Source organism: Marmota flaviventris, chromosome 8 (genome assembly GCF_047511675.1).
Source record: "Marmota flaviventris isolate mMarFla1 chromosome 8, mMarFla1.hap1, whole genome shotgun sequence".
Lineage (NCBI taxonomy): Eukaryota > Metazoa > Chordata > Mammalia > Rodentia > Sciuridae > Marmota > Marmota flaviventris.
This window is the reverse complement of record NC_092505.1, coordinates 41350950-41376816: the sequence shown is the minus strand read 5'-3', so window position 1 is coordinate 41376816 and position 25867 is coordinate 41350950. Positions and strand designations below refer to the sequence as shown.

The 25867-nt window shown below is 36.6% G+C and overlaps 1 protein-coding gene across 1 annotated transcript in view; it reads right to left on the bottom strand.

Annotated features, from left to right (window-relative positions):
* Vps8 (VPS8 subunit of CORVET complex) overlaps nt 1-23136 on the bottom strand; it is a 252940-nt gene extending 229804 nt beyond the window's left edge. The window contains exons 1-5 of the mRNA XM_027951524.2: nt 23063-23136; nt 10848-11082; nt 10015-10083; nt 3481-3611; nt 1476-1569 (exon numbers count right to left, since the gene is read on the bottom strand). Of these exons, the coding sequence (XP_027807325.1) occupies nt 1476-1569; nt 3481-3611; nt 10015-10083; nt 10848-11000 (447 nt within the window). The 5' untranslated portion in view covers nt 11001-11082; nt 23063-23136. The remainder of the gene's footprint in view (nt 1-1475; nt 1570-3480; nt 3612-10014; nt 10084-10847; nt 11083-23062) is intronic.
* Between the last annotated feature and the right edge of the window lie 2731 nt (nt 23137-25867).

Sequence of the window (25867 nt, the reverse complement as noted above, 5' to 3'; positions counted from 1 at the left end):
GACCATCTCTCTAAACTGACCTCATGATTTAGAAACTGGGTCAGGATACACCAGTTGCCCAGAGTGAACACCTTTTTTTTTTTTTTTTTTGGAGTCTGCACTAAGAACTTTCTCTGATAAACCTGAAAATTGTACAGAATTTTGGAGTCATAATGCCACTCTTGTAACAACCCCTTACCCTCTTGAAAGGTCAAAACCTGTATTTTTTTATTTATTTTATTTATTCTTTTCCAGTGCAGGGATAGAACCAGGAATTCATGCATGTTAGGCAAGTGCTCTACCACTGACCTTACAGCCAGCCCTCAAAACCTTTATTTCTCATTCAAACTGAATATGTAAAATAGCAATTAAACTCCATGAAAAGAACATAAAACCACATCAAAGTTCCTGGGTTATGAATCTGTCATTATGAGTATTACTATTATATATACATTGAATTCAGAAAACTAGAATTGAAAGATTACTTAAAAGTATGAGCTTTGAGGTCATAGGAAAGTTTTATCAATATCTACTGTCTTGATAGACTATTAAATATTTTTTACATTAACCTGGCACTCTCAAAAAAGGCCAGATAGGGACTGGAGATATAATTCAGTTGGTAGAGTGCTTGCCTTGCATGCACAAGGCCTTGGGTTCAATCCCCAGCACCACTAGAAAAGAAAAAGGCCACATATTCTGTTCTAGTCATTATACAATGGCCACATTCACCAATGCAACTTCCTTTCCACAATAAGAGGCCCTAAACTTGGAGCCAGAAACATCAATTTTTGAGTAATCATTCTGCTACATCCTAATGGAATGATGTAAGACAAGTTAATATCACCTTTCTAAGCCTATCTTCTCATTTTTAAAATAGGACATAGGTTACCTGCTCTCCAAGTTGTAAGAATAAATGATATAAGTACATGAAAAGACTTGTGAATTCAAATAAAAAAATTTTGGTTGTAAAAGATTCTGATCAGGGCTGGGGCTGTAGCTCAGTGGCAGAGTGCCTGCTTTGCATATGTAAGGCACTGGGTTCAATCCTCAGCACCACATAAAAATAAATAAATAAATAAAGATATTCTATCCATCTACAACTAAAAAAATATTTTTTAAAAAAGATTCTGATCAATCACTTCTCCATGTGAAAAGACTAAAAACTCTACTTCAACCAAACACACAAAATGGCAACTAACCAGAAAAGAATATAAAGAAAAGGCAGATAGTGTTTCTTTTAGGCTTGAGGCCATATTTCATTTGGGTATACCTACTACTCTGAGCAGACCTTTATTTTCATGGCTGTACTAATTTCTTTGTCAAAATGTGTACTCATATCTTAGGAGTCAAAAATAATCACACAAAAGCCATGAAAGCCAGATTCTATTTTTCTTAAGCCTCAGGCCAAGAGAAGAGCTGTGCTTTATTTTATGCTCATTCCTACTTCATTATGCCATTGCAGGTTATAAAGCTGGGGAAAAGAACAAAATACTTACAGCTGCAGACACTATCTGGGCAGAAATTCCCTTCAGAAGTGAATGTCGCATAACTGATCCATGGAGTGAAAAAGAATCAGGTAATTTCTTTTTCCTTTTAAAAAAAAAAATGTTTAAGAAAGAACAGAAGAATGAGTTGAAAAGGCAAGGTCCCAATGCTTTGAAAGAAAAAAAAAAACACATAAAAATAACAAAAGCAGAAAATAACACTATAATTTGTTAGCTCTCTTTTAAAGAGGTAAAAAGAATCTAACAGTCTCACATCACAATGGATACTAAACCCACCTTGAACCTCAGTAAAACACAAACAAGAAAATGAATAAAATCAACATTCCTTTTTCATTGACTGAAACCACTCCTTGCCCTCCATAACTACTATAGCAAATATGAGTCACCTACTGTTCTCTAGAGGGTTGCCTACAGATCACTCCTGTTCTGTATGTCATTATTACCTCCACGTGCCTTCCTACACCTTCTCTCCTTTATTGCTCTTCTGTCCATGATCACCATTCCCATTGTTCAACCAATCACCTTCTCAATTCCTCACTTATTACTACACACTGTTGCTCCTGCTAACAGCACCTTTCACTTACAGCCACTAATCATCATACAAAAAGTTATTTACCAGACATTATTGAGTATCTACTCTGTATGACTAAAAGTATGCTCTGGGAATACAAAAATAAGGAAGTTACAGTTCCTACCATCAAAGACCTCAGCCTAGCCAGAGGAACTGACAAGTAACTCTTACAGGATGAAATGGACAAGAAATATGAATACAGTAGTAGGAAATGCAAATGAAGAAGAGTTTAATCTGTTTATTTGGGGGATATGAGGAATAGCTGTAGAAAAGAGAAAACATCTCTTTTAGCCTTGTTGAATGACTGTGAGTCTGTTGGGCAAAAAAGCACAAGCAGAAATGTGCAGATGTAAAGGTGTAAAGTATGCCTGGGAACACTAAGTACAAACAAGCATGGACCAGGTGGCTGAAGAGGGAGAGCTCAGAGATGAGCTCAGAATAGTAAGCAGAGTCCACAATGGTGTCACACAATAGCTTCTGAATTTATTGCACAGACAATAAGATGACATCATTTAAGCAGGTAATAAATCATCAAAAACACTTGTCTATTTATAGTACAGAGTGATGAACAGGTGAACATATCCAGCAATGGTCCCTACCCCATAAGAAACAACAACCTAAAGAAGATAGGACTGAGACAGGGCAAATTTAAGGAGAAGAAATACACAGCTAATTTTATCAACATTAAAGTTACACATGAATTCAATAAAGTATTTATATTATGCATTTCCACTTCTTTTTCCTTTTCATGTTTTCTCCAAGAATTTGCAAGGTGAAAAGCAGCCAAAAATGAAATTATTTAGAGTTAGAAATCTTTTCCCCAGATCTTTAATCATCTTTGTGATTCTTCTCTGAACCCACTCCAAGGGAATGAAGAATGCTAAAAGCTGCCCTTAGAGAGTGAGGGCAGCAGTCGAGTGCAGGAATCAGAAGGGAGACAAGGTAGACCAAGTTCCATGTTTCCAATACAAATACTGTGCCATGTTTCATTTGTACTCCTTTCAAGAGCTCTACTTTTTGCTGGGAGTCTCTGGCTATTAACAAGGCTTTTTATTAAAGGTTCAAATAACATGTCATAGCACCCACTTTTTTGGATCTAATAAGCATATTATTCCCATACAGATGGACCTTCTACTTCCCATATAGGGCTTCAACAGACCATGCTAAACTATAAAAAGAAACTGACATTTTATTTTATTTTTTTTAAAAAAAGAGAGAGAGAGAGAGAATTTTTTAATATTTATTTTTTAGTTTTTCGGAGGGCACAACATCTTTGTTTGTATGTGGTGCTGAGGATCGAACCCGGGCCCACGCATGCCAGGCGAGCGAGCTACCGCTTGAGCCACATCCCCAGCCCAGAAAGTGACATTTTAAATGACCAAATATTTCAACCATTCGTAAGTATGATTTTACATGAATATTTACCTTTTTAAGTTGGTCCTGTCACCACTATCTGAGCTTGCCACAGATGAAGTATCATAGGAATGAGAATCAATAGTATCAATGTTTAGCAATGTAGGATCCTCAAGAACAAAAGACTCATCTTCATCATCAGTCTAAATTGGAAGAAGAAAGAACAACACATTCAAAATTCAAAATATTCTATGAAACAAGTCAGATAGGCATTAATGGGTTTTTCCAAAGCATTCAAATACTTACTTATACTTTTCATCTCCATTCCACACATTCTTATTCACCAGAGACGCACAGAACAGAACTACCTGAATTAAATTTCAACTCCACATAGATATCACTCTCTACAAAAAGTTAATACCAAAAACTTCTTTCTTATAGCAAGAAGAAGCAGGAACAGTAATGCAGGTTGATATTAACTGCAAAGTACTTCTTCAAATTCAAACCTGAACAAATGTTTTACTAATTAACCAACAGCCATTGGCTAATTAAAAGATAATAAATATCACCTGACTTTAGTCTACCATAAGAAATATGACAAACAGAAGAAAAGCATTCTGGATAGGAAAAAGCATATGCAGTCACAATGATTTCATACTATGAATTTTTGCCCATGGAAAAGGAAGTAGCCCAAAATGGCTGGAAAACAGTAGAACTTGGAGATGATCTTAGAAAGATAAGCTGAAACCCAAACTGTAAAATGCCTTATATTCCATTAAGCTAAGTGGCAGCAGGGCCCAAGTCTATCTTGTTCACCACTGTACCCATAGTGCCTAGTACACAACACCCGACACACAATAATTACTCATTTAATGAATTAGTATGCTAAATACAGAGGGCAGTGGGAAGGCAACTAAGATTTTAAGAAGTGGAGAGACATGATGGAAACCATATTTTAGATACAAAAGGGGCAGTATGAAAAATGAATAAAGTAAGAGGGAGAGAATGAGACACAGGGATTACTAAGGACCAGTGAGAAGGCACTGCAATGTCAGGGAAGAAAGGAAATTCCAGCCTAGGAATGTGGCAGAGATCAGGAGAGGTAATGATGAAAGAGCCATCACTGAGATAAAATCAAAAGTCCTTGGTTACCATTTAATTGTGGGGAAAGGAAAGGCAAGTGGGAACACAAACAGGATTCCAAGGTTTCCAGCTTGAGCAACAGGCAAAAAGTGAGACCACAGACTGAAATAAGAAAACACACAAATAGCAGATAAAGCAGGATAAGGAGCTGGTTTTGTACAAGTTAATTCTGAGTGACAGATATTAAAGAAGAATGTTCTAATCCTATCTTCTTCTCTTTCAGCAGATCCACCTCTGCCTTACGTTTCCAATCAATGTGTTTGATAAAGCAATCTATATTGATCCCCATTTTCTTTTTTTTTTCTTTTTTAAAATTTTATTTGTTGTTTTTAGAGTTACATAATAGTGGAGTGTATTTTGACATATTATACGTACATAAAGTACAACCCATTCCAATAGGATCTCAATCTGTGGTCATACATAATATACAATTATACTGGTTGTGTATTCATATATGAGTAAAGTTATGTTTGATTCATTCTACTATCTTTCCTATTCCTACCCCCTCCCTTTCCTTTATCTGATCCCCATTTTCTCTATTCATTCCAAGCTATTGATTACTAACCTTGAGGAAGGTAATAGTCAATTCTACTTGCCTATTTTCAGTTAGCAGATTCTTGTCCTCCAGCACTATTTAACCTTGTTGACCATTCCCTACTTCTTAAAAATTTCTCTCCCCTTGATCTGGTTGATCTCGATCTCCCCTAGATCGATTCTTTCCTGGTTCTTCTCCAATTTATATGGACTCTTATCAATCATGTTGTCTAGCTTCTTCTCAGCCAAACTTTAAAAGCTGTTGTTCCCCCAAAACTACAGTCTTAGCTCTCTCCCCACTTCACACACTTTCTGTTTGATTAACCTTGTCCATACCTATGGTTTTAAGTACCATATTATGCTAAAAATACTACAAAATCTGTTTTTAGTACCAATGTTTCTGTTCAGGTTTAGGTCTTTATTTACAACTTCTTTTCAGATATCTCTGCACATAAGTCTGCTAAGAAAAGGGTTAGCACTGGCAAGGACACATTATGTTACTTGAGAACTATAAAAGATTGAAACAATTGCTGTAGAAAAGAGAAAGGAAATAATTCAAAAATAAGAACTGCAACACCAAGGTCTTAAGCAAGAAAGTCAATTAAAACCTTATTTGATTTTCTAAAGCAGCCTGGGGACATAATTAAGGAAAATAGATTAGCTAAGTTAAGCCAGGCTTATAGGATAAGTGAAAGAAAAAGTTAAGAAAATAAAAGAATTCAGGATGTCAAGACCGAATTTAAAGCTACTGCCACATAGTAACCAATTTTCTCCAAACTGATACGTAAAATCTACACACTCCTATCAAATTTCAGATAATTTGTGTGTATCTACGTGTATGTAAATCAATGAACTGATTCTAAAACTTGAGTGGAAATGCAAAAGACCAAGAATAAGCAAAGCAATCTCAAAGGAGAATAACAAAGCTGGAAAACAGATATCAAGACCTATTATAAAGGTTCAAGCATTAGAATGTAATATTGGGGGAAGCATAGACACACCAATGGAATCAGGTCCACATACATAATCTCCTGACTTATAACATAGGTGACACCACAGATAATACTCCCCTCAGTAAATGGTGCTAGTGGACTCCGCACACTAACACACACACACTCAAAATTCTAGATGAATCACAGATCTAAATGTGAAAGGTGGAACAATAAAAATTTTAGGACAAAATAGGATAATATTATCATGACCTTTGGAATTAGCAAAATTTCCATAAACATGACACATAAAAACTAACCATAAAGGAAAACTTTAATAAGTTGAACTGTATTAAGAACTTCTGTTCATCAATACACATTAGTATAGTAAAAAAGTATCTTATAGAACCAATGAAGATTTTTGCAATAAATATATCTAATATATCTAGAAAAGGGCTTTTATTAGCATATATAATAAACCACTTTCTTTTTTTTCTTTCTTTCTTTCTTTTTTTTGGTGGTACTGGGGATTGAATCCAGACCTTATGCACTCTACCAACTGGGCTATATCCCCAGCCCTAAACCACTTTCTTTAAAAAAAAAAACCTCAAGAGAATTAACTGGACTAAGGACAATCTGTAAAACAGATATCCAAAAGGCCAAAACATATGACAAAGTATCCATCTTCATTAGTTTTCAGGGAAATTCAAATTAAAAACATGATGTGATAATGCTATACACCTGTAAAAATGAAAGGCCAAAGCGAAAAAGAAAAATTCAAAAGCTGACAAGTATGTAAGCAGTAATCAGAACTCTTATATATTGCTCCCAGAGGTATATACTGATACAAATACTTTAAAAAATGGTGGAGCTGAATACAACTATACCTGATGACTTACCAATTATCCTAAGGATGTGCCTAAAAGTAATATGTAATGCATGTTTTTTTTAATTTTTTTTTGTGTGTGTGTATGCATGTGTGTATACACCAAAATCCATGAATAAGAATATTCTCTGCAGGGCATAGTAGTATACACCTGTAATCCCAAGAGGCTCAAGAGGCTGAGACAGGAGAAGCACAAGTTCAAAGCCAGCCTCAACAACTTAGGGAGGTTGGAAGCAATTTACAAGACCCTGTCTCAAAATTAAATTTAAAAAACAGGCTGGGGATATAGCTCAGTGGTTAAGTACCCCTGGGTTCAATCCCTGGTACAAAAAAAAAAAAAAGTAGAACGAATACATAATGTAATATACATAAAGAATTTTATACAGCAATGAGAATGAATAAACAATTACATACAAAAATATGAACTGGGCACGGTGGCGCATGCCTGTAATTCTAGCAGCTCGGGAGGCTGAGGCAGGAGGATTGAGAGTTCAAAGCCACCCACAGCAAAAGCAAGGCTCTAAGCAACTTAGTGAGACCCTGTCTCTAAATAAAATACAAAACAGGGCTGGGGATGTGGCTCAGTGGTCAAGAACCCTTGGGTTCAATTCCTGGTAACCCCCTTAGCCCCCCCAAAAAAGAATGAACCTAAAAACATAAGTCAGACACACTAGAGTATATATTCCATGTACACACATGTATGTGTACAAAAGTACATTATCCCATGGATATGAAGTTCAAAGCAGGCAAACCAATCAATGGTAAAAGTTAGAACAGTAGTAGACAGAATATAAGAAGAGCCTGGGATGCTGGTAATGTTTCACTTCTTTATCTGAATTCTGGTTACAAAGGCTGTTTCATTTGTGAAAAATTTACCATGCTGTACACTTATGATTTGTGCACCTTTCTGTATGTGTGTTATACTTCAATAAAAAGCTCAAGAAGACATTTCTGCCTGTACAATCAGAAAGTAGGATCAAAGTAAACCCAGAACCACTCTGAGACTGGGAAGTTAGGAAGCATCAAGAGACTTGGTCTTGATGAAGTCAAAGAACAAGTTTAATGGAAGTAAGGAAATAGTAGGAGGAGGTTATGGGTAAAGAATAGAATTTCAAAATTAAAAACCTCAGACAACAGAGTTTCAAAGAATGACAGGCCTAGCAATATTATTTCATGATCTCAGTTCTTAGATCTAGGATGTCTTGGTAATCTCTAACTTTTCATTTTTAAAAATATCTTGGATGTCTTTTTCTTCCAGCCTCCCTTCAAGTTAGTATTAATGAACATTATAGAACACAGGCATCTGCGTATCCTAGAGCAAAGACTTATTTACATTTCTGCTCCTTTCATTTTTTAAACTAATCTTTTTAATACTGTCCTCCCCTATAGTCTTATAATGGTCTACAATTGAAACTATCTTTTCTTTTACTTATCTACCTGCCCAGCTCCCTGGAGGTATAAAGGCTGGCCAATTTCCAATCCCATTTCTCTCTCAAGGACACAGTCATATAGCACTTAATAAGCCCAGCATCTAACACCATGCCCCAAACACACCATGCACCAAATTACACTTTGATAACTGTATTATCTTCTCAGTAAACCACTAATGACAGTATTTATTGTTACTCAGAGATAAGAAGGTGTCCAAGGACAGTTTGTCTTCAGTATGAACTAAAGTCTTATTCATATGAGCATTATTTTCTTTGCCAACATTATATAAAGATGTACAAATAGGGCATTATATACAGTCTTCCAAAATTATTTTCACTTCACACTTGGTAAGATAATTAAAATCAGAATGAGATTAAGACCATGTTAACAAAACTTACTAAATCTTCTCATCTCTAAATGAAAAGATTTCCCTATATTAGAAAGTAATAAATAAAGAACATTTCACTGTAACAGGATACTCTTTCAGGGTCCAATGCCACCTTTGTTAAAAATAAAACTGCTTAAGTCTCAATATAGATCATACAGAACATTTTGAAGTTAAAATAAATTCAAAGTAACAGCCACATCAATCTGATGTAGAAAATAGAAATGGAAGCCATAAAAGATACAATTCACAAAGAAAGTAGTTTACATTCTACGAAGTACTGTCTACAACCCTAAAAGTACAGGTAAAGAAGGGATACAGACAGCTCCAATCCATTCAGAGATACAGTTATCAGTGGGCATTTATGTTGGGGAATAGTTGCGTCCTCATCTTTTGGAAAACAAAACTATAGATCTGAAATAGATTTATACATATAGTCTTTCCCAAATTATAAGCTGAAACCTCTAAGAAAAGTCTTAAGAAAGTTTTTTAAAAGGTCAAAAAGACTGAGCTGAAGAGTTGTTAATAGTACATAACAACAGACATATTGTCACTGACCATGTACTCTTATAAATCCCTTTGATCTGCCAATTCAGTAAAGAATAACACCATTTCAAAGCTAAAAAACTTCCTAATAAACACATTCTTCATAAAATAAATACTAGAACATTTGTGTCCTTCGTGTAGAAGAGTGATAAAGCACACTTTAAGATTGCAAAATGCTCTTTCGTGTTAGAGGATGAGCTATTTGATGATCACCAATAGAGATAACTAATCATTAAGAGTACATAAACAAATCTTAAAAGTAAAATAAATTTAATATTTCAATTCACTTAAGAAAAGAAAAATATGTATTTATATTCATTCATTACAAGCTAATCATGCCCTCTACCACATTGAGTTATAGCCCCAGTCCTAATAAGATATATTTTTTAACTCTGCCAAGTGTTGGACATTGTGCTGGACACAGAAACTAAAGACAAGCAAGATATGGTTTCTGCCCTTAAAAAATTCACAATCTAGATTAGTGCTGTCCAACAGAATTCTCTGCAATGATGGAAATATTCCATACCCATGCCATCTATTAGAGTACAACATGTGACTACTGAACACCTGAAATACGCTTTGTGCAGCTGAGAAATTGAATTTTTACTTAATTGTAAACAATTTAATTTTTAAATTGACACATTTGACTAGCAGCTACTATATTGGGTAGTGTAAATCTAGATACATCAAACTAACCCAAAAGTATTAAAATCAATACTACAAAATAACAGTGATCATTAGTATCTACTTACCTCATTCAGTATGCTTTCCAGTGTTGGAGGAGTATCAACTTGAGGAATATCAAATTCCTTGTCATCAATCTAAATAAAGAAAAAAAAACAATGCTCACATAATGATGCCTTTCCCCTTATCATAGTAAGGGTGTTTTAATTTATTAGAACCATTGTCAATTAAAAAAAACAAACTAAGTACCATGATCAGTCAACTCAGTAATCCATGACAAGAAGGGTAAAATCAAAATGTTTCAAAACTGTCAACTTTCCTATCTATACATTCAGTGACTATCAAGGACATGTATGCACAGACTGCACCATCATGACAGCCTGTTCCAGAAAGCTTTGCTATAGAACTTTTACACCTGCTTTGTGAAACATGATAAAACAACTAATTTCCTAAGTTTAGACATAAGTCATAAGCAACATGCAAAAATGTGACACTATGTTTCTTAGCTATTTCATAAATTATGTGAGAGATGATTAATTCAAGCAACTTGTCATTAAATACAGTGGTAGAGACTCGTTAATATAATATTCAACCAATGGGGGGAAAAAGTTGCTGTGTCAGACAAGAATTCTAAACCTACCACTAGCTCTATGACCTTAAAAAGTCATTTAATATAGCTGCAAATCGGAATCTTTACCTATAAAATGGGTTGTCATGTTGCTGTGAGAACTTTGAAGATCAAATGACGAGAATATCATTCTAACCACTGCAATGGACCACACAAAGAGTCACTGTATCTCATTAAACTATCCACAGACAGATTAAGAATATCTGGGTCATAAAATACTCTCTAACCAACACTTTGATTAAAATCATCACTTGACAAGAGTTAAAATTTTACCAGATCATTTTTGAATTCCAGTTCCTTGTCCAGATCTATGTAAGAGAATTTTGAAAGTGAAGCTTCTAGATTAAAAGACTTATTCAATTCTTCTTCAGTAGTCTTGGCACAAAGGTTCTGTTCCACATTCTCATGGTCTGGTTCATTTTCCATATTTACTTTTTATAAATGTATTCAACCAATCCAAGCAAGTATTCGTCTTCTTTTTGGCTTTAGAGTGCAATGATTTGAATCTCTTTTTTAAAACAAAAAGAAAAGTATCATTTAGATTTGTCAACTGGACATTCCAAAGACTTACTTGGTCAGACCTCACTCAGTCATCTGATTATAGGCAAAGAAAAACTGACACTGAAGTACAGGGTAAAATATGGGGGGGGAGGGGTTCCCACAAGAGCATAAAAAAGGAACAACTAACTCTGATTCAAGGAGCCTGAGAAGTGGTCCACCACCCAAAGTTATGAAACTGGTTACAGTGCCAGTCATGAATTAGTATGGCTGAGATTGATGTGTCTAATAGCATGAAGGTACAATTGTGCCAAGAGCTACAATTAATACCTTCCTCGTGTTCCCAAATCTCAGGGTAATTCTTCATTCCCCTGGAGATAAGGATATAGACCAGCTTTGTGGTTGGCATCCACATGGGGCCACAGATGCCTCAGGGAACTTAGTACAGACACCAAGAACACAGACCTAGTTAGTTAATACAACACTAACATACCTAAGGGTTCGGACATATTACAGGAGACCTCAGGATAAAATAACTACACATTCTACCAGAGGTTTCTATAAAGAAAGACAGTCATAGAGAAACATGGACTTTTTCAGGAAAAAATAAAATACTAAAGAAAACTAGACATGCTTACCTTTTTTAAATATTTCACAGCTCTAAACAACAGAACCCTATGATCTAGCAAAAACACAGATAATTTGGTATACTTGCAAGATTATCATTTCTGAAAACTAAAAATGTATTTTAAAATCTGTATATAAGTTTAATAATTTAATATTAAATATTCTTTTCAATGTTTTGAGGTAGTATTGCAATTGGGCTATGAGACTTAATTTTTTTTAATCCACTTAGTTGTGCCAATTTAGAATTAAATAAAAATATGAAAACAGAAACAAGATTAGAGTAATAATGATAATAAAAATAAAGGTTATTTTGTTTCTTAATCTAGGTGTTTTCTTTTTTTTAGTATTTATTTTTTAGCTGTAGTTGGATACAATATATTTAATTAATTAATGTGTGTGTGTGTGTGTGTGTGTGTGTGTTTATTTTTTTTAATGTGGTGCTGAGGATTGAACCCAGGGCCTCATCCATGCTAGGGGAGCACTGTACCACTGAGCCACAACCCCAGCCCTTAATCTAGGTGTTTTCCACAGTACAGTATTCTCCCCTTATCCAGTTTTACAGTCTGTGGTTTTAGTTATTTATAGTCAACTTTGATTTGAAAACATTAGATGGAAATTTTTCAGAAATAAAGAATTCATGGCTGGGAGCGGTGGCGCATGCCTGTAATGCTAGTGGCTTGGGAAACTGAGGCAAGAGCATCACAAGTTCAAAGTTAGCCTTAGCAACACTGAGGTGCTAAGCAACTCAGTGAGACCCTGTCTCTAAATAAAATACAAAATAGGGCTGGGGATGTGGCTCAGTGGTTGAGTGCCCCTGAGTTCAATCCCCAGTTAAAAAAAAAAAATAGTAAGTTTTTAAATTGCTTGCTGTCTGGATAGTGCAATAAAAACCCCCGCACCATCTTGACCTATCCCACTGAGAATGTGACTCATTCCTTTGTTCAGTGTATCCACAGTACATACACTACTCACCTGTCAGTTACTTAGTACCTGTCTTGGTTATCAGATCAACTATCACAGAATTGCAATGCTTTATTAAAGGAACCATATTTTACTTAATAATGGCCCCAAAGAACAAGAGTGGTGATGCTGGCAACCTGAATATGCCAAAGAGAAGCCATTAGTTGTGTCCTTTAAGTAAAGATAAAAGTTATCGATATAATAAGGAACAACAACAACAAATACGCTAAGGTCACTAAGAACTACAGTAATAACTTATCTTCTATCTATGACAGTGCAAAGAAGGAAAAAGAAATCTGTAGTAGTTTTGCTATTGCACCTTAAACAACAAAGCTTATCACCATAATGTGTGATAATTGCTTCATCATTCAACTCATGTCATCTCATCATACAGGCATTGTACCATATCATATCATCACGAGAAGGATGAGTAGAGTAAAATAAGATATTTTGAGAACAAGAGACTACATTCATATAACTTTATCACAGCATATTATTATAGTTGTTATCTTTTATTATTAGTTGTTATTAATCTTACTGTGCCTAGTTATAAATTAAACTTTATCATATGTTTGTATATACAATTGACTCTCCATATCTATAGGGTTTGCATCCATGGATTCAACCAACCACAGATCAAATATGTAAATTTAAAAAATCTGCTTCTGTCTTGCCATCATTCCTTTAACAATATAACAACTATTTACATAGAATTTACATTTTAATAAGCATTATAACTGACCTAGAGATGACTTAAGTATACAAGAGGATGTGTGTAGGTTATTTGCAAATACTGCATTATTTTATATAAGGGACCCCTGTGTCTACAGATTTTGGTATCAGTTAGCTGGGGGATCCTGGAATCAGTCCCCCATGAACACTGAGGGATCAGTGTACATAGTTCAATACTCTCCACAATTTCTGGCATCAAGCGGGGATCTTGGAAGGTATCCCCCAAGGATTGGGGGGGGGGGGGTGGTACAACCAGCATATCTCAGTGCAAAACTTCTTCAAACTACACACTGCACTTGGGGGTATACTCACCATTACTACCACTAACCCTTAAACCCTTAGCCCCACAGTGTACCCTTCATAGGGTTCATTATTCCTTAAAGTTAAAAAAAAAAGGACTGGCAACAACCCAGCGATTGAGATAACTTAATATTTTATAGTTAATGACGGGCTGGGAATGTAGCTCATCAGTGGCAGTGTACTCGCTTAGCATGTGCAAAGCCCTGATTCAATCCCTAGCACTGTGAAAAATATAAAATAAAAGCTAAATAAGATTAGTTGCTTTTAAGTAACGTGCCCCAAACTCACTAATAATTTTATCTAATGAGGTTCATTGTTTTAGCACCTATAACTTTTTAGTTGTTTTTAAGTAACGTGCCCCAAACTCACTAATAATTTTATCTAATGAGGTTCATTGTTTTAGCACCTATAACTTCCCTTTTTTAATGTTTCATTTTTATCATATTAAAAGAAATTAATAACTACCATGTAGAAATATGTAGATTCTTGAAAACTGATATTTCAAGAGCTGAAGCTAACTTTTCTAGTACCAAATGTATACTAATTTCTTTGACATGGTTCAGAAAATAAACTAATGCTCTGTCCTACAAAGCACATGCCATCAATACATTCCTAGAAGACGTAACTGAGGGTACTGTGTATCTGGCAACATTTAAAAGTTATCTTTTCTATATCAAGTACTAAATGTACTGTTCCTTAGCAAAGAACCAAGGGAGATAGCAGTATTAATGTGTATATGCCTTTCTTAAAGAAGACTGAATTGGTTCATGACAAATTACTTTTTGATAGTCCCATTAAGCAAAACAGCTATAATTATTCAAGAACTATTCACAAACATATATAATTCACAGTCAGTGGCTCTCAAGGACAGTTATTAAAAGTTTTATTCTTCTACAGTTCTTTAAGGAAATGAGCATAAAGAAAAAAACTTTTATTTAAATAATTTAATAATTTAAAATGCTTAATGCTTCACATTTATCTTTCAAAGTAACTCAGAAATGAAAACAATATTTTTCTGGTTCTTTTCATTTCCTTTCTGAAGTTAAGACATTTTAAGACCAAATAACAATTCAGCATGTATGAACACTAAAATCCCTTGAAGTATCAAGAAATCAAGCATTCCCTGAAGAAAGAAAGAATATCATTCTGTCACAGGATGTCTACTCCATTCCCAACTTTACCTCACTGAGCTCCTTTTACTTATGTTACAACAAAGAGCAAAGAACACAATCCAAACAGTCCACTAAAACCAGGTTTGAATCTAGACTTTACCAGCTCCGATCAGTGATCTTGGTCAATTTGGCTACCCTTTCCGAATCCCTTTATTCCTACATCTGTGAAATGGAACAAGTGTGGAAATTGGTGTTGTCTGCTCAGAACAGCACCTCATCTCCTGGAAAAGGAGATGAGGTGCTGTTCTTAAACTATACACTTTATGTGTAGGCTCCAGTCAAAACTCCCCTAGTAAAAGGAAGAATGTGATACAGACAGAGTCCTTCATCAGCATTCACTAAAATGGAACTGAAAAGGAAGAACAATTTCCATGGTTCTCTAAACTGAGCAGCCCCTAGTTGCCCACCCAACACTCTTGTGTTAAAAAAAGAAGTCACTAATCGAACACCTATCAACTACACACCTACAAAGCATCTATCACTGGAGGCCCACTTCTACTGACAGAATTTATATTCTAGGTACAGATTCCCTAGAATGAAATCAATATTTTAAAAGAGAAAAGGAGGAAAGAGAATCCTGACATTACTCAAGACCCAGATTCTAGTCTTCCAAGAAGTTAGCTCTACTCATAGGCTTCTGGCAATTTGGTTACATAAATCTACATACTCTCCTCTACCACACTTTTTTTTTTCTTTTTACTTTTGGTCACAACTCAAAGAGTCCTCACTCTGAGGAATACAGCTACCTATCTTGCAGTGCTACCATGATGAATGAGTGATATAATGACTGTAAAGCATTTAGAATAATACCTGGCCACACAATAATTTTCAAGAAACATTAGCTATTATCATTTACAATTTCCTCAAGATGTCCAAATTCTTCTAAAGTTAAAGACTCAAAACAAGATCAAGTATTTCTGTAAAGGTCTAACCAAAAGTGCTAAGTGTATCCTACAGATTCTTCTGTCACATCAGCAATTTCTTCATGAGCTGAATGATGGTTTGCCTAAGACTAGTGTAGTCCCCAGCAAAGTCATCAAAGACACTTAATAAAAACCTTTAATTGTGATATTGAGAAGTGTTTTATACTGCTAACTCATTCTAAATCCACATTTTGGTCTTTTTTCACATCAACACTGGTCTACACCTTATCACTGAAGTCAACCATATCGTCTTCCTTAGCTCTTCTTTAGTCACTTTTGAGCAGCTATGTCTTTCTTCTTGTTAGCAAATTTTTCTAGCCCAAATAGACCTGAAGTTACCCTATTCAGATTTTTTTTTTAAAGAACAGATCACTAAAGCAGCTTCTGTGAATTTTTCAGAAATTAACTGAGCTATGGCTGCACCTATGGTAGAAAGAATGACAGTGTCGAAAGATGCTAGTCCTAGTTCCTTGGGCCTGTGAATATGTTACTTTACATGGCAAAAGGGATTTTGCAAGTGTGATTAAATTAGGACTTTGAGATGAAGAGATTATTGTGAAATATTCATGTGGGGGGCCGAACATAATCATATAGTACTTAAGAGTAGAAGACGGAGAATGAAGAGTGTCACAGAGCCTGAGAAAGTAATGTATCAAGAGAAGCAAGGTCAGCTTCTGCTATATGGCAGGCTTTGAGGGTGCCAAGAACCAAAGAACATAGGCAACCTCTAGAAACTGCAAAAAAAAAAAAAAAAAAAAAAGGAAATGAACTCTAGAGCCTCCCAAAGGACCAAAGCCCTGCTCCAACACCTTGACTTTTGTGAGACAGGTATCAGCCAGACATGAACTACAAAACCATAATATAATAAATCTGTGTTGTTTTAAGCCACTAAATTTGTGCAATTTGTTATGGCAATAATAGGAAATGAATATGCAAACTTCAATTAATTTGTTTTTGACCACATCTCCAACATTCTGAAATACTAACCCCTCCTTTATCAGTTGGTGTTGCACTCATACATATTGAGCAAGCTCTTCATTCCAACATACAGACCAATGATGAAATGCTTAATAAATGATGCTTAATATAACACATTTGATGCAGATGCTACTTCAGATATCACTTAAGAACTGTTTCAGTACAAAGGTTGACATTGAACTACTCATCTCTTCCTGTTGAGATGGAATTCTACAACGAGTTCTTCACCCAATCACCAGACGATCCAATGTTTTTAAGGTTAAGGGAATGCCATACTACACAAGACATGCAGACAACACAATAGCTTACATAACTATTTTTTAGTCTCTCCTAGAATGAAAACAGATTAATCTAATAGGAAATGTATGCCATGGAATCATTATTACCAAGGATGCAGTTAAACTAATAATAGTCCAGACTTAAGATTATCTGACATCCTAATAATTCCCAAGGTTATTTCCTCTGAATTAATAGGGTAATTCCCAACTAATTAATAATAAAGGACCATTAAAAAGACATGTCCCATATAAACAGTAATGACCCCATTATAACACTAGCTGACTGAGTAAGAATTCTAGAATGTGACCTATAATGGACTAGGTCAATATGGAACTCTGGCCAGTTTTTTACACTGACAAACATTCCCAACTGTTCTCAAGTTCCAGGATCCTGTTTAACATTCTGACATTCTTTTCCTTCTAAACATGTCCTTATAAGATAATTTTCATATCACAGGGAAATCAGATTTTTAAAAATTTACTACATTGTGACAGAAAGATATCATGAAAATATAATATGGAAACAATGTAACATGTTAGTTTCATTTTTTTAAAGATCCCCGGTGCCTACAGGATAAAATTCTAAATTCTGAGATTATGATTCCAGACATCTGACCTCTCTTCTTCCTCCTTCCTTCACAACTAGTTACATGCAGTCGGAATCCTTCATGAACTGCTCCCACTTTCCTTCCATGTCATCTTAAGCCGATTCACCTGCTCTTTCCTTTTCCTCTACATTTGTCTAAGTTCCTTCATTCCTTGTGGGCACTGTTCAGATGGGACTTGCCAATCACTTCTTCCTTTCCTGACCATAGCCCAATCCAGAAGGCATGTCTTTTTGTTGTTGTTGTTGTTTAGGGCTGTTGGTACTAGGGACTAAACCCAGGAATGCTTTATCCCTGAGATGAATCCCCAGCCTTTTTATTTTTATTTTGAGACAGGGTCTCACCAATTTGTGAGGCTAGCCTTGAAACTGTGATCCTCCTGCCTCAGTATTTCTAGTTGGGATTAATGGTGTGCACCACCACACCTGGCTAAGCATGTCTTCTTCAAAACTGGCTTGATGCTTTCTTCATGAAAACATGATATGGAAACAATGTAATATGTTAGCTTCCTTTCTGGCCTTCCTAATCCAAGTATTTCTCTTCTAATTCTTTGGTTTGCTTGTGGTTGGTTTGTGAAGAAAAGAATACAATACAGAGTTAACTTCTATTAGGTTTCTACTTTCTCAATTTGATTTGTTAGTTGATTTACCATATGACTATATCTTTTCTCCCCAACTATGCAATAAAAATGGGGATGTAGTTCCACATCACTGAGTTCACTAACTTGTATTCTATGTAGAATTTTTAAAATTGCTTACTAACACAGAATTGGGAGACAGGAATAACACCTGTGTTACAAATTAAACATGAGTTTTATTACCTGTAATTGTTAAGCTTCAGAGGACATTATTTGACTCATAGTATATAGGAATCTGTGTCATAATAAGCCAAATTACAACTGAGTTCTACTTTTCTGTAATCAAGCTTGTCAACCACTACAGGTCATATTTACCAGCTAAAAATCTATTTCCTTGGGGCTGGGGTTGTGGCTCTGCAGTACAGCGCTCGCCTCCCATGTACGAGACTCTGAGTTCAATCCTCAGCACCAAGAAAAATAAATAAGTGAAATAAAGGTATTGTGTCCAACTACAACTAAAAGATAAAAAATATTAAAATAAAAATAAAATTCTGTTTCTTAAATAAATAAATCTGTGGTGTTGTTTGACCAGACTCCCTGTTAATATGTACTCAACACATTCTTCTCTTCTATCCTGGTTATCACATTACATAATTTCTTTATTGTCCGAACCACCACTACCACCACCACCACCCTACTAGCATATAGGAAGTGAAGACCAGATCTGCCATGTTCACCACCATATTCCCAGTGCCTAATTACATGGGAACTCATCAACTGATCTATTCATCCAACCTCCTCTCCCTATGAAAACAGCCCCGCAACACTGGCTTCCAGAGCCTCAACAGAAGTTCTGATTATTTGGTATTTGTTATAAGATATATTAATCACTCTACTCCAACAAACCTCCACCTGCACAAGTTCCATTGTTTTGCATCTAGAAGAGCTTGTTTGTTTTTAGATCCCTAAGAATCATTTTGTGTGTGTGGAGGGGGATAATCAGGATTGAACCAAAGGGTACTTAAACACTGAACCATATCCTCATTCTGTTTTTGTTTGTTTGTTTGTTTTTAATTTTGAGAAAAAGTCTCATTAAGTTGCCGAGGTTGGCTTTGAACTTACACAATCCTCCTGCCTCAGGCTCCCAAGCCGCAGGGATTACAGGCATGTGCCACTACCCAGCTAAAAATAATTTTTTTTTTAATGATCACTTAGCACATGTATAGTATGCCACAAACTCAATAATCTTAAATATTTCATGTTCTTTCACATTAATTTAGCTCATACATGAAAGCAGTAGAAATGTATCACACATCTGTTCAATTTATGGGAATTCAACTATTATCTTCAGTAAGGAGAGAGAGAAATAGAAAACAAGAAAAAAATGATTCACAAAGAGTCAGGTACTTCCACTTAGTAACTGTATGCTTCATAGTAACTATAAAAAAGGAGGTGGACATCTGCAGTCCTTTTGGTCAGTCTGTTTCTGCATGCCTCATACACAAGCAATCTACTTTATCTGTTTTTAAAATAATAAAAACAGGGGCTGGGGTTGTGGCTCAATGACAGAGCGCTGACCTAGCACATGTGACGTGCTGGGTTCAATCCTCAGCACCACATAAAAATAAATAAATAAACTACAACTAAAAATATATAAAAAACATAATAAAAACAGCATGCTACTCCAATGTGGAGCAAACACTGGCTGTGTCAGACTTCCTGAGAAGTCATATTTTAGTCTCTGATATGACTACTTTTCAGGGCACTTTGAGGGCACTGAATTTTCCAAGATATTTTTCAGGAGTACTTTGTGCATATCAATTTTCATCTTACCCAGGAACTTCAAAAATAGACTGTGTTAGATGCAATGGCACTATAGATTGGGATAAGTTGTTTCCATGGTCCTAAAGTTTCTTCCCATTAGGTAACAATAGCCCAAAGTGCATACAGCTGTCACTAAGAAAAAGTCTATGAAAAACTGTTTCTTTTCCTCCTCTCTTGGAAAATTGTTTAAAAGAAAAGAGTGGGGGCTGGGGATACAGCTCAGTGGTAAAGTGCTTGCCTACGTGCCCAAGGCCCTGGGTTCAATCCCCAGCATCACCAAAAAATAAAATTAAATTAAAATTTTTAAAAAAAGAAAGAAAAGAGTAGTCATTTAAAACTTAGAAAGTATATAAAGAATAATACATGTTAAAAAGAAAAGTGGAAGGAAGGAATGGTACCTGAGATCTTCTCATACACAGTGCTAAATTAAGCTAGTACTACCAAATGGCAGACATAAACAACCCACAGTAGCATCCATTCTAGAAAAAAAAAGATCTGATTCCCTATCACAATGTACAGAATAAAAAGGCTATAAATATTTACATTAAGTCCAAGTACTAACATTATGTATCAATTTCATATCAACATGTGTATGAGGTGATGAGTGAAATTAATACAAGAGAAAAAAATGACTTTTTTTCCAGCTTCTAATAAGTCCCTATTATAAGAATCTTCCTTCAAAGATCCATCCCAATCCCAAAGGTCTCCTCCTACAAATCATAAAAGGCTTGTGTAAGCTTACTTATATTCCCTTTTCTTCTACACAAAACTAGTGTTTGTGAATTATCTGTTAAATGTTCAAAAGACAGGATTCCATACAAGTTACAGGCTGAGTAGATTGGTGGCCTTCTTTATTAATCCTCAATTAGTTAAATTATCATCTCAATTTCTCTTGGGTAGATGTCAGGAAGAATGTAGTCACAAAATTTATTCTTCTTTTGTGGGCAGAGGGGAGGTAAAGGCAAGAAGAAACTTCTTGCTGAAATGCAGAGGGAAAAACAAAGGTTAAAATATCCTAGCACCTTTACCACCATTCCTTTGGGAAGGTGCTCCTGCTCTACTCCAACCATGTGATTTTGATGGTGCTGCCAATGAAATATCCTATCAGCGTTAGCCAGAAGAGCAGGCATATGATATTTTCAAGTCCACTCAGGCCAATCAGGGTCCTTCCTTGGAATCTGTAAACACTGAAGGCAGTTTTCTCTCTAGGGCACACAGCTTGGATGATGTGACACTGGAGGTGTCTGGAGTCCATCTTTCATGCGCTTACGTAATTGAATAGAATGAAACTTGCAATTAGAGAAGCAGAGATGGGGACTGAGGAGTTAGATATCCTCTTTTGGAGAGGAAGAGACACAGAAGAACATCATTTAGTGATTTAGTGAAATCCTAGCCCTACCCTGGTTTCTGAGCCAATAAATCTTTTTGTTTAAGCTCCTTTGAATTGAGTTTCTGTCACTAGTAACAGGAAAAGCCTTAACTTGAAAAGTGTGATTGCTACCAGAGTAAAATCTAACAAATTCATAACAGTGAAAAATCCCAGGCAAATCTATAGTTTTTGACTAAAACACAGAATGCACTTTTATCATGTCTATATAGAGTGATGACAATTCAAACATTAATTCAGGTCTCAGTTCAGAATGGAGCAGTTTGATCTTAAAAATATGTACAGATAACACCTGAAACTGTAGATCAAAAAAAAAAAAGATGCCATCTAAACTTTTTGAAACCTAAAAATAGATCAAAAGTTTTATTAAGTTCAAAAGGCTTTACTTTCACACATAAAATTCACATTTGGTGTCATATGGTTGAAATGTCTATGGAACAGTGGGATACAGCTAAGAATCACAAGATACCCCAATATTCTGGAAGACAGAAAAAATTAATCTGCTGCTGATGGTCCAGATACAAAGAAAACAGAAACAAACGTCAACATACTATTGTTCAGTAGATCTGCAAAGAATTATCTCATATATAACTATGTATCTTTGATCATATGAAACCCAATAGTGTAAATGAAAATTTTCCCATTTACCTTTACTGTACATTCTATGGGACAGGCCAGTTATTGCCAGAAGATTCAGTACCTACTCTGCTTAAATCTAACATAAGCAAACCCATGTCTTATAAGCACACATACACACACAAACACACACACACACATCCCTCAGATGTAGTTATCTCACAAACACAGACATCTAGAATACAGTAACACCACAGCTAACATCTATGCTTACTCTCCTTGTTGGTTTGGTTGGGGACGGAGTATGGTAGAATGGGCAGTGTAGAAGACACAAGCTTTTCTGTGCATTCTAAAACTACTCTAGGGAGTGGAAGGGACCAAAGGGGCCTGCTAATTTAGAGAAGTCTTCCCATAATCCAAAGCCATGTCTACCCCATCCCATCCTACCCTCCTCATTTGGTACACCCAAACATTTTGGGGTTTCCTTCTTGTAAGTTAAAAGTACCAGAGATAGAACTTCCTGGAGGACTAGAAAAGGCATAGCGGTGGCTTCTACTTTAGGGATCCACCTTTCAACCCGCTGTGCTCACTCTGTGACACACCTTGCTGGTACAGACAGAGTTGGAACCAGCCTCACAAGAGCGCACCGCAATCCTGTAAGGCAGGAACCTCCACTGCGGTAGGCGGGCTGCACACCGCCGGAGGAAGAGGGTGGAAGGGTCACCCACCACGTAAAGTCTCACAGTCGGGGGAGTGGTTGCGCCTGCCCCATAGCCTCCATTTGTTTGGACCAACCAGTGGAAACTTGACTGCCCCGGTTCCAGGCCAAACACAAGACACGCCCCTCCGCCCCAGAGTCAACCTGCCTGGCCGGTGGCCCCAGTCCAGTTAGCCCATCAGGGGCTGCCCTGTCAGCTCCTGAGGCCGCGCCACTGCCGCGAGGAGGGGAAGACCCGGGCTCAGCGACCTGGCACGTGCGCTGTCCTCCCACCCGCGATACAACCGGTCTCTGGGTCCCCTCCTGATGGCCGGCTCTCAAGAGATTAGTTACCTGAGCTTGAAGCCATTCCGGCCCAGGACTCCAGACTCACGTGACCCCGCCCCCTGCTCTAGCCTCAAGCATGCGCAGTACTCTACCATCGGTGGCCACGCTTCCGCTTACCTCCTCTCGGCGCGCTTTCTCCTGGGCGGTCCGAGAGCCTAAACCACGCCCCTATTTAAAGGGCTAGAGATACACTGTCTGGGGCTAAGGACTCAATGAATGATAACGTCAGAGGAGCGCAGATCATCGACCTTGAGACTAGCCCCTGCACCAGCAGAAATGACTCACTTGAAGGCACAATTATTAGCAGTTTTTAGCAATAAAATATTTTTTAATTGAGGCACGTACGTTGTTTTTTCAGACAATACTATTGCACACTTGCTAGACTCCAGAATAGTGTAGATTATATACGCCCTGGGAAACTAAGTACCACTCCTTGAGAAAGAAAATCTCTTCCAACCCTAGGTCACTGTTTTAGTCAGCTTTTTCACAGATGTGCCTAAAGGTCCCGAACAGAAAAACTGTAAAGGAGGCAAGGTTTATTTAGGGGATCGTGGTTTTAGAGGTCTTAGGCCATAAAAGGCCGCCTCCATTCCTAGAGGTTCGAGGTGAGGCAGAAAATCATGGCGGGAGAGTGTGGTGGAGGAAAGCAGCTCACAAGATCATCAGGAAACAGAGAGGAATGTCTCCAGGTGCCAGATACAAATATATACCCCAAAGCCACGCCCAATTCCCCACCTCCTCCAGCCACACCCTCCCACTTCAGTTACCAGTTAATCCCTAAAAGGGGATTAATTCACTGACTGGGTTAAGATTCTCAAAACCCAATCATTTCTCCTCTGAACCTTGCATTGTTTCACACGTGAATTTTTGGAAGACACCTTTCATCTAAACCATGACAGTGAGTTCACTTGGTCTTCTGGAAGCTACCCTACCTTCAGCCAGCTCAGAAAGGATAGCTGATTCACACTGACTTTGGGGTTTTGCAGCTAGTAAGGAAAAAAAAATTATTTAATTTTTGAAGATGAACACTGAATTGCCAATTTTTTACTTTGCCACTAAAGATAGTAATTACGCATACTAAAGACTATTATTTTCTAATTTATCAACATTGCTCTGCAAAAAAATGCATCATAAAATCAAAAATATAGAAGGAACACACTCCCAAATAAAGGAGACATCTTTAAAATGTTTATTTATTTCTATTATTACTACAGAAGAAAGATGAAAGCTTTTAGGACAGACTGGTTTTTACAGTCATCACTGTAAATAACATTGACCCCGAGGACAAAGATCTTGCTCCTGCTGGGTTTATGGTCAAGAAATTAGAAGAAAAAAGCATGCTACTAGAAGGAGATACAGAAAGAAAATATTCAGTTTGGCAGAGATGTGTTGAGCAATGACCTGGCTACATTTCTGGGCCTTCGGAGGACCCAGAAATGGGAGAGACACAGCCCTGTCCTCCAGATGCTCTTGATCTAAGATCTCCATATACAGGCATCATGACAACACCAACACAGGCTGATTATAGTGACATAAAGAGAGGTATGGGAGCATCATTTTAGGGTCAGAGATGAGGGGAAGTAGTCGACCACTTCAGGAAGAAGGTGGAATACATGTGGGCCTTGAAGGACTTCAGTAGGCAGAGAACAGGGAGAATGCCTAACTGAGGCAACAGTGGGGTCAATGGCAATCCAGAACGAGTTTGGGGACTAGTTGCTGTCCCAATGTGACCATTGTATGTATGGTCAATAGTTTTCAAATTTCTTTAATCATCACCTCCAGTAAGAAATACATTTCAGTCATGACCACTTACGTGTATATATACACACAGTGTTTGTGTATGTATGTGTGATAGAAGGCTGTCTAGCATTTGGTAGACCAGAATCCCTGTTAACAGAGAACTATTGAAAGTATTGAACAGAAAGGAAATTGGCAGAAATTAAGGAAACAGGGCTATAGGGGGAGAGATGAGAAATTTTCTAACTTCTCCTTTCCCCCAGTGCTGGGGATCAAACCCAGGGCCTCACACATACTAGGCAAGAACTCTACCACTATTCCACATCCTCAGCTCTAACTCATCTTTCTGAAATATCTCTATGGCAATCACAAAATGATAGTGGGTACTTCTAGAAAGCAAACCTAGGATTTATGGCTGATGTAGAGAAGAACATTTCGATTCACAATAAGAAAGGTTTTAGAAGAGTTTAAGCTGCCTCTGAGACCCCTCCAAAGCAACATCCCTTGTATGTACCCCTGTTTATGGAGGGAAGGTCAAATGCTATTCTTCCTAGGGCTGATGAATTTGAAAAATAAAAATATTTAATGCTTATTATGGAAAACTTGGAAAATTTAGGAAACACTTTAAAATAAAGTATAAACTACTCATATTCCAAAAAACGGTACTTACTATTTTGGCCTATTTTTCTTGAATCTTTTTCTTTTTATATTTTCTTTTTTTCCTTAGTTGTTGATAGATCTTTATTATTTATTTATTTATACGTGGTGCTGAGAATCAAACCCAGTGCCTCATATATGCCAGGCAAGTGTGCTACTGCTGAACCACAGTCCCAGCCCTATATTTTCATTTTTGACATACTAGAACCGCATAAAATATACAGTTAACTGTCTATATCCTACTTTTTCCCCAATGCTATATCTTATTATGACAGGTGTTATGTCAACTGTCATTAAAATTGCTCACAAATATTATTTGTAATAGTTACATAATTATTGATTATATATAGTACTGCTTATTAACAATGCACTTGGCTACCCAAGAGCTCTAATGAAGATATACAATGAGAGTAATTT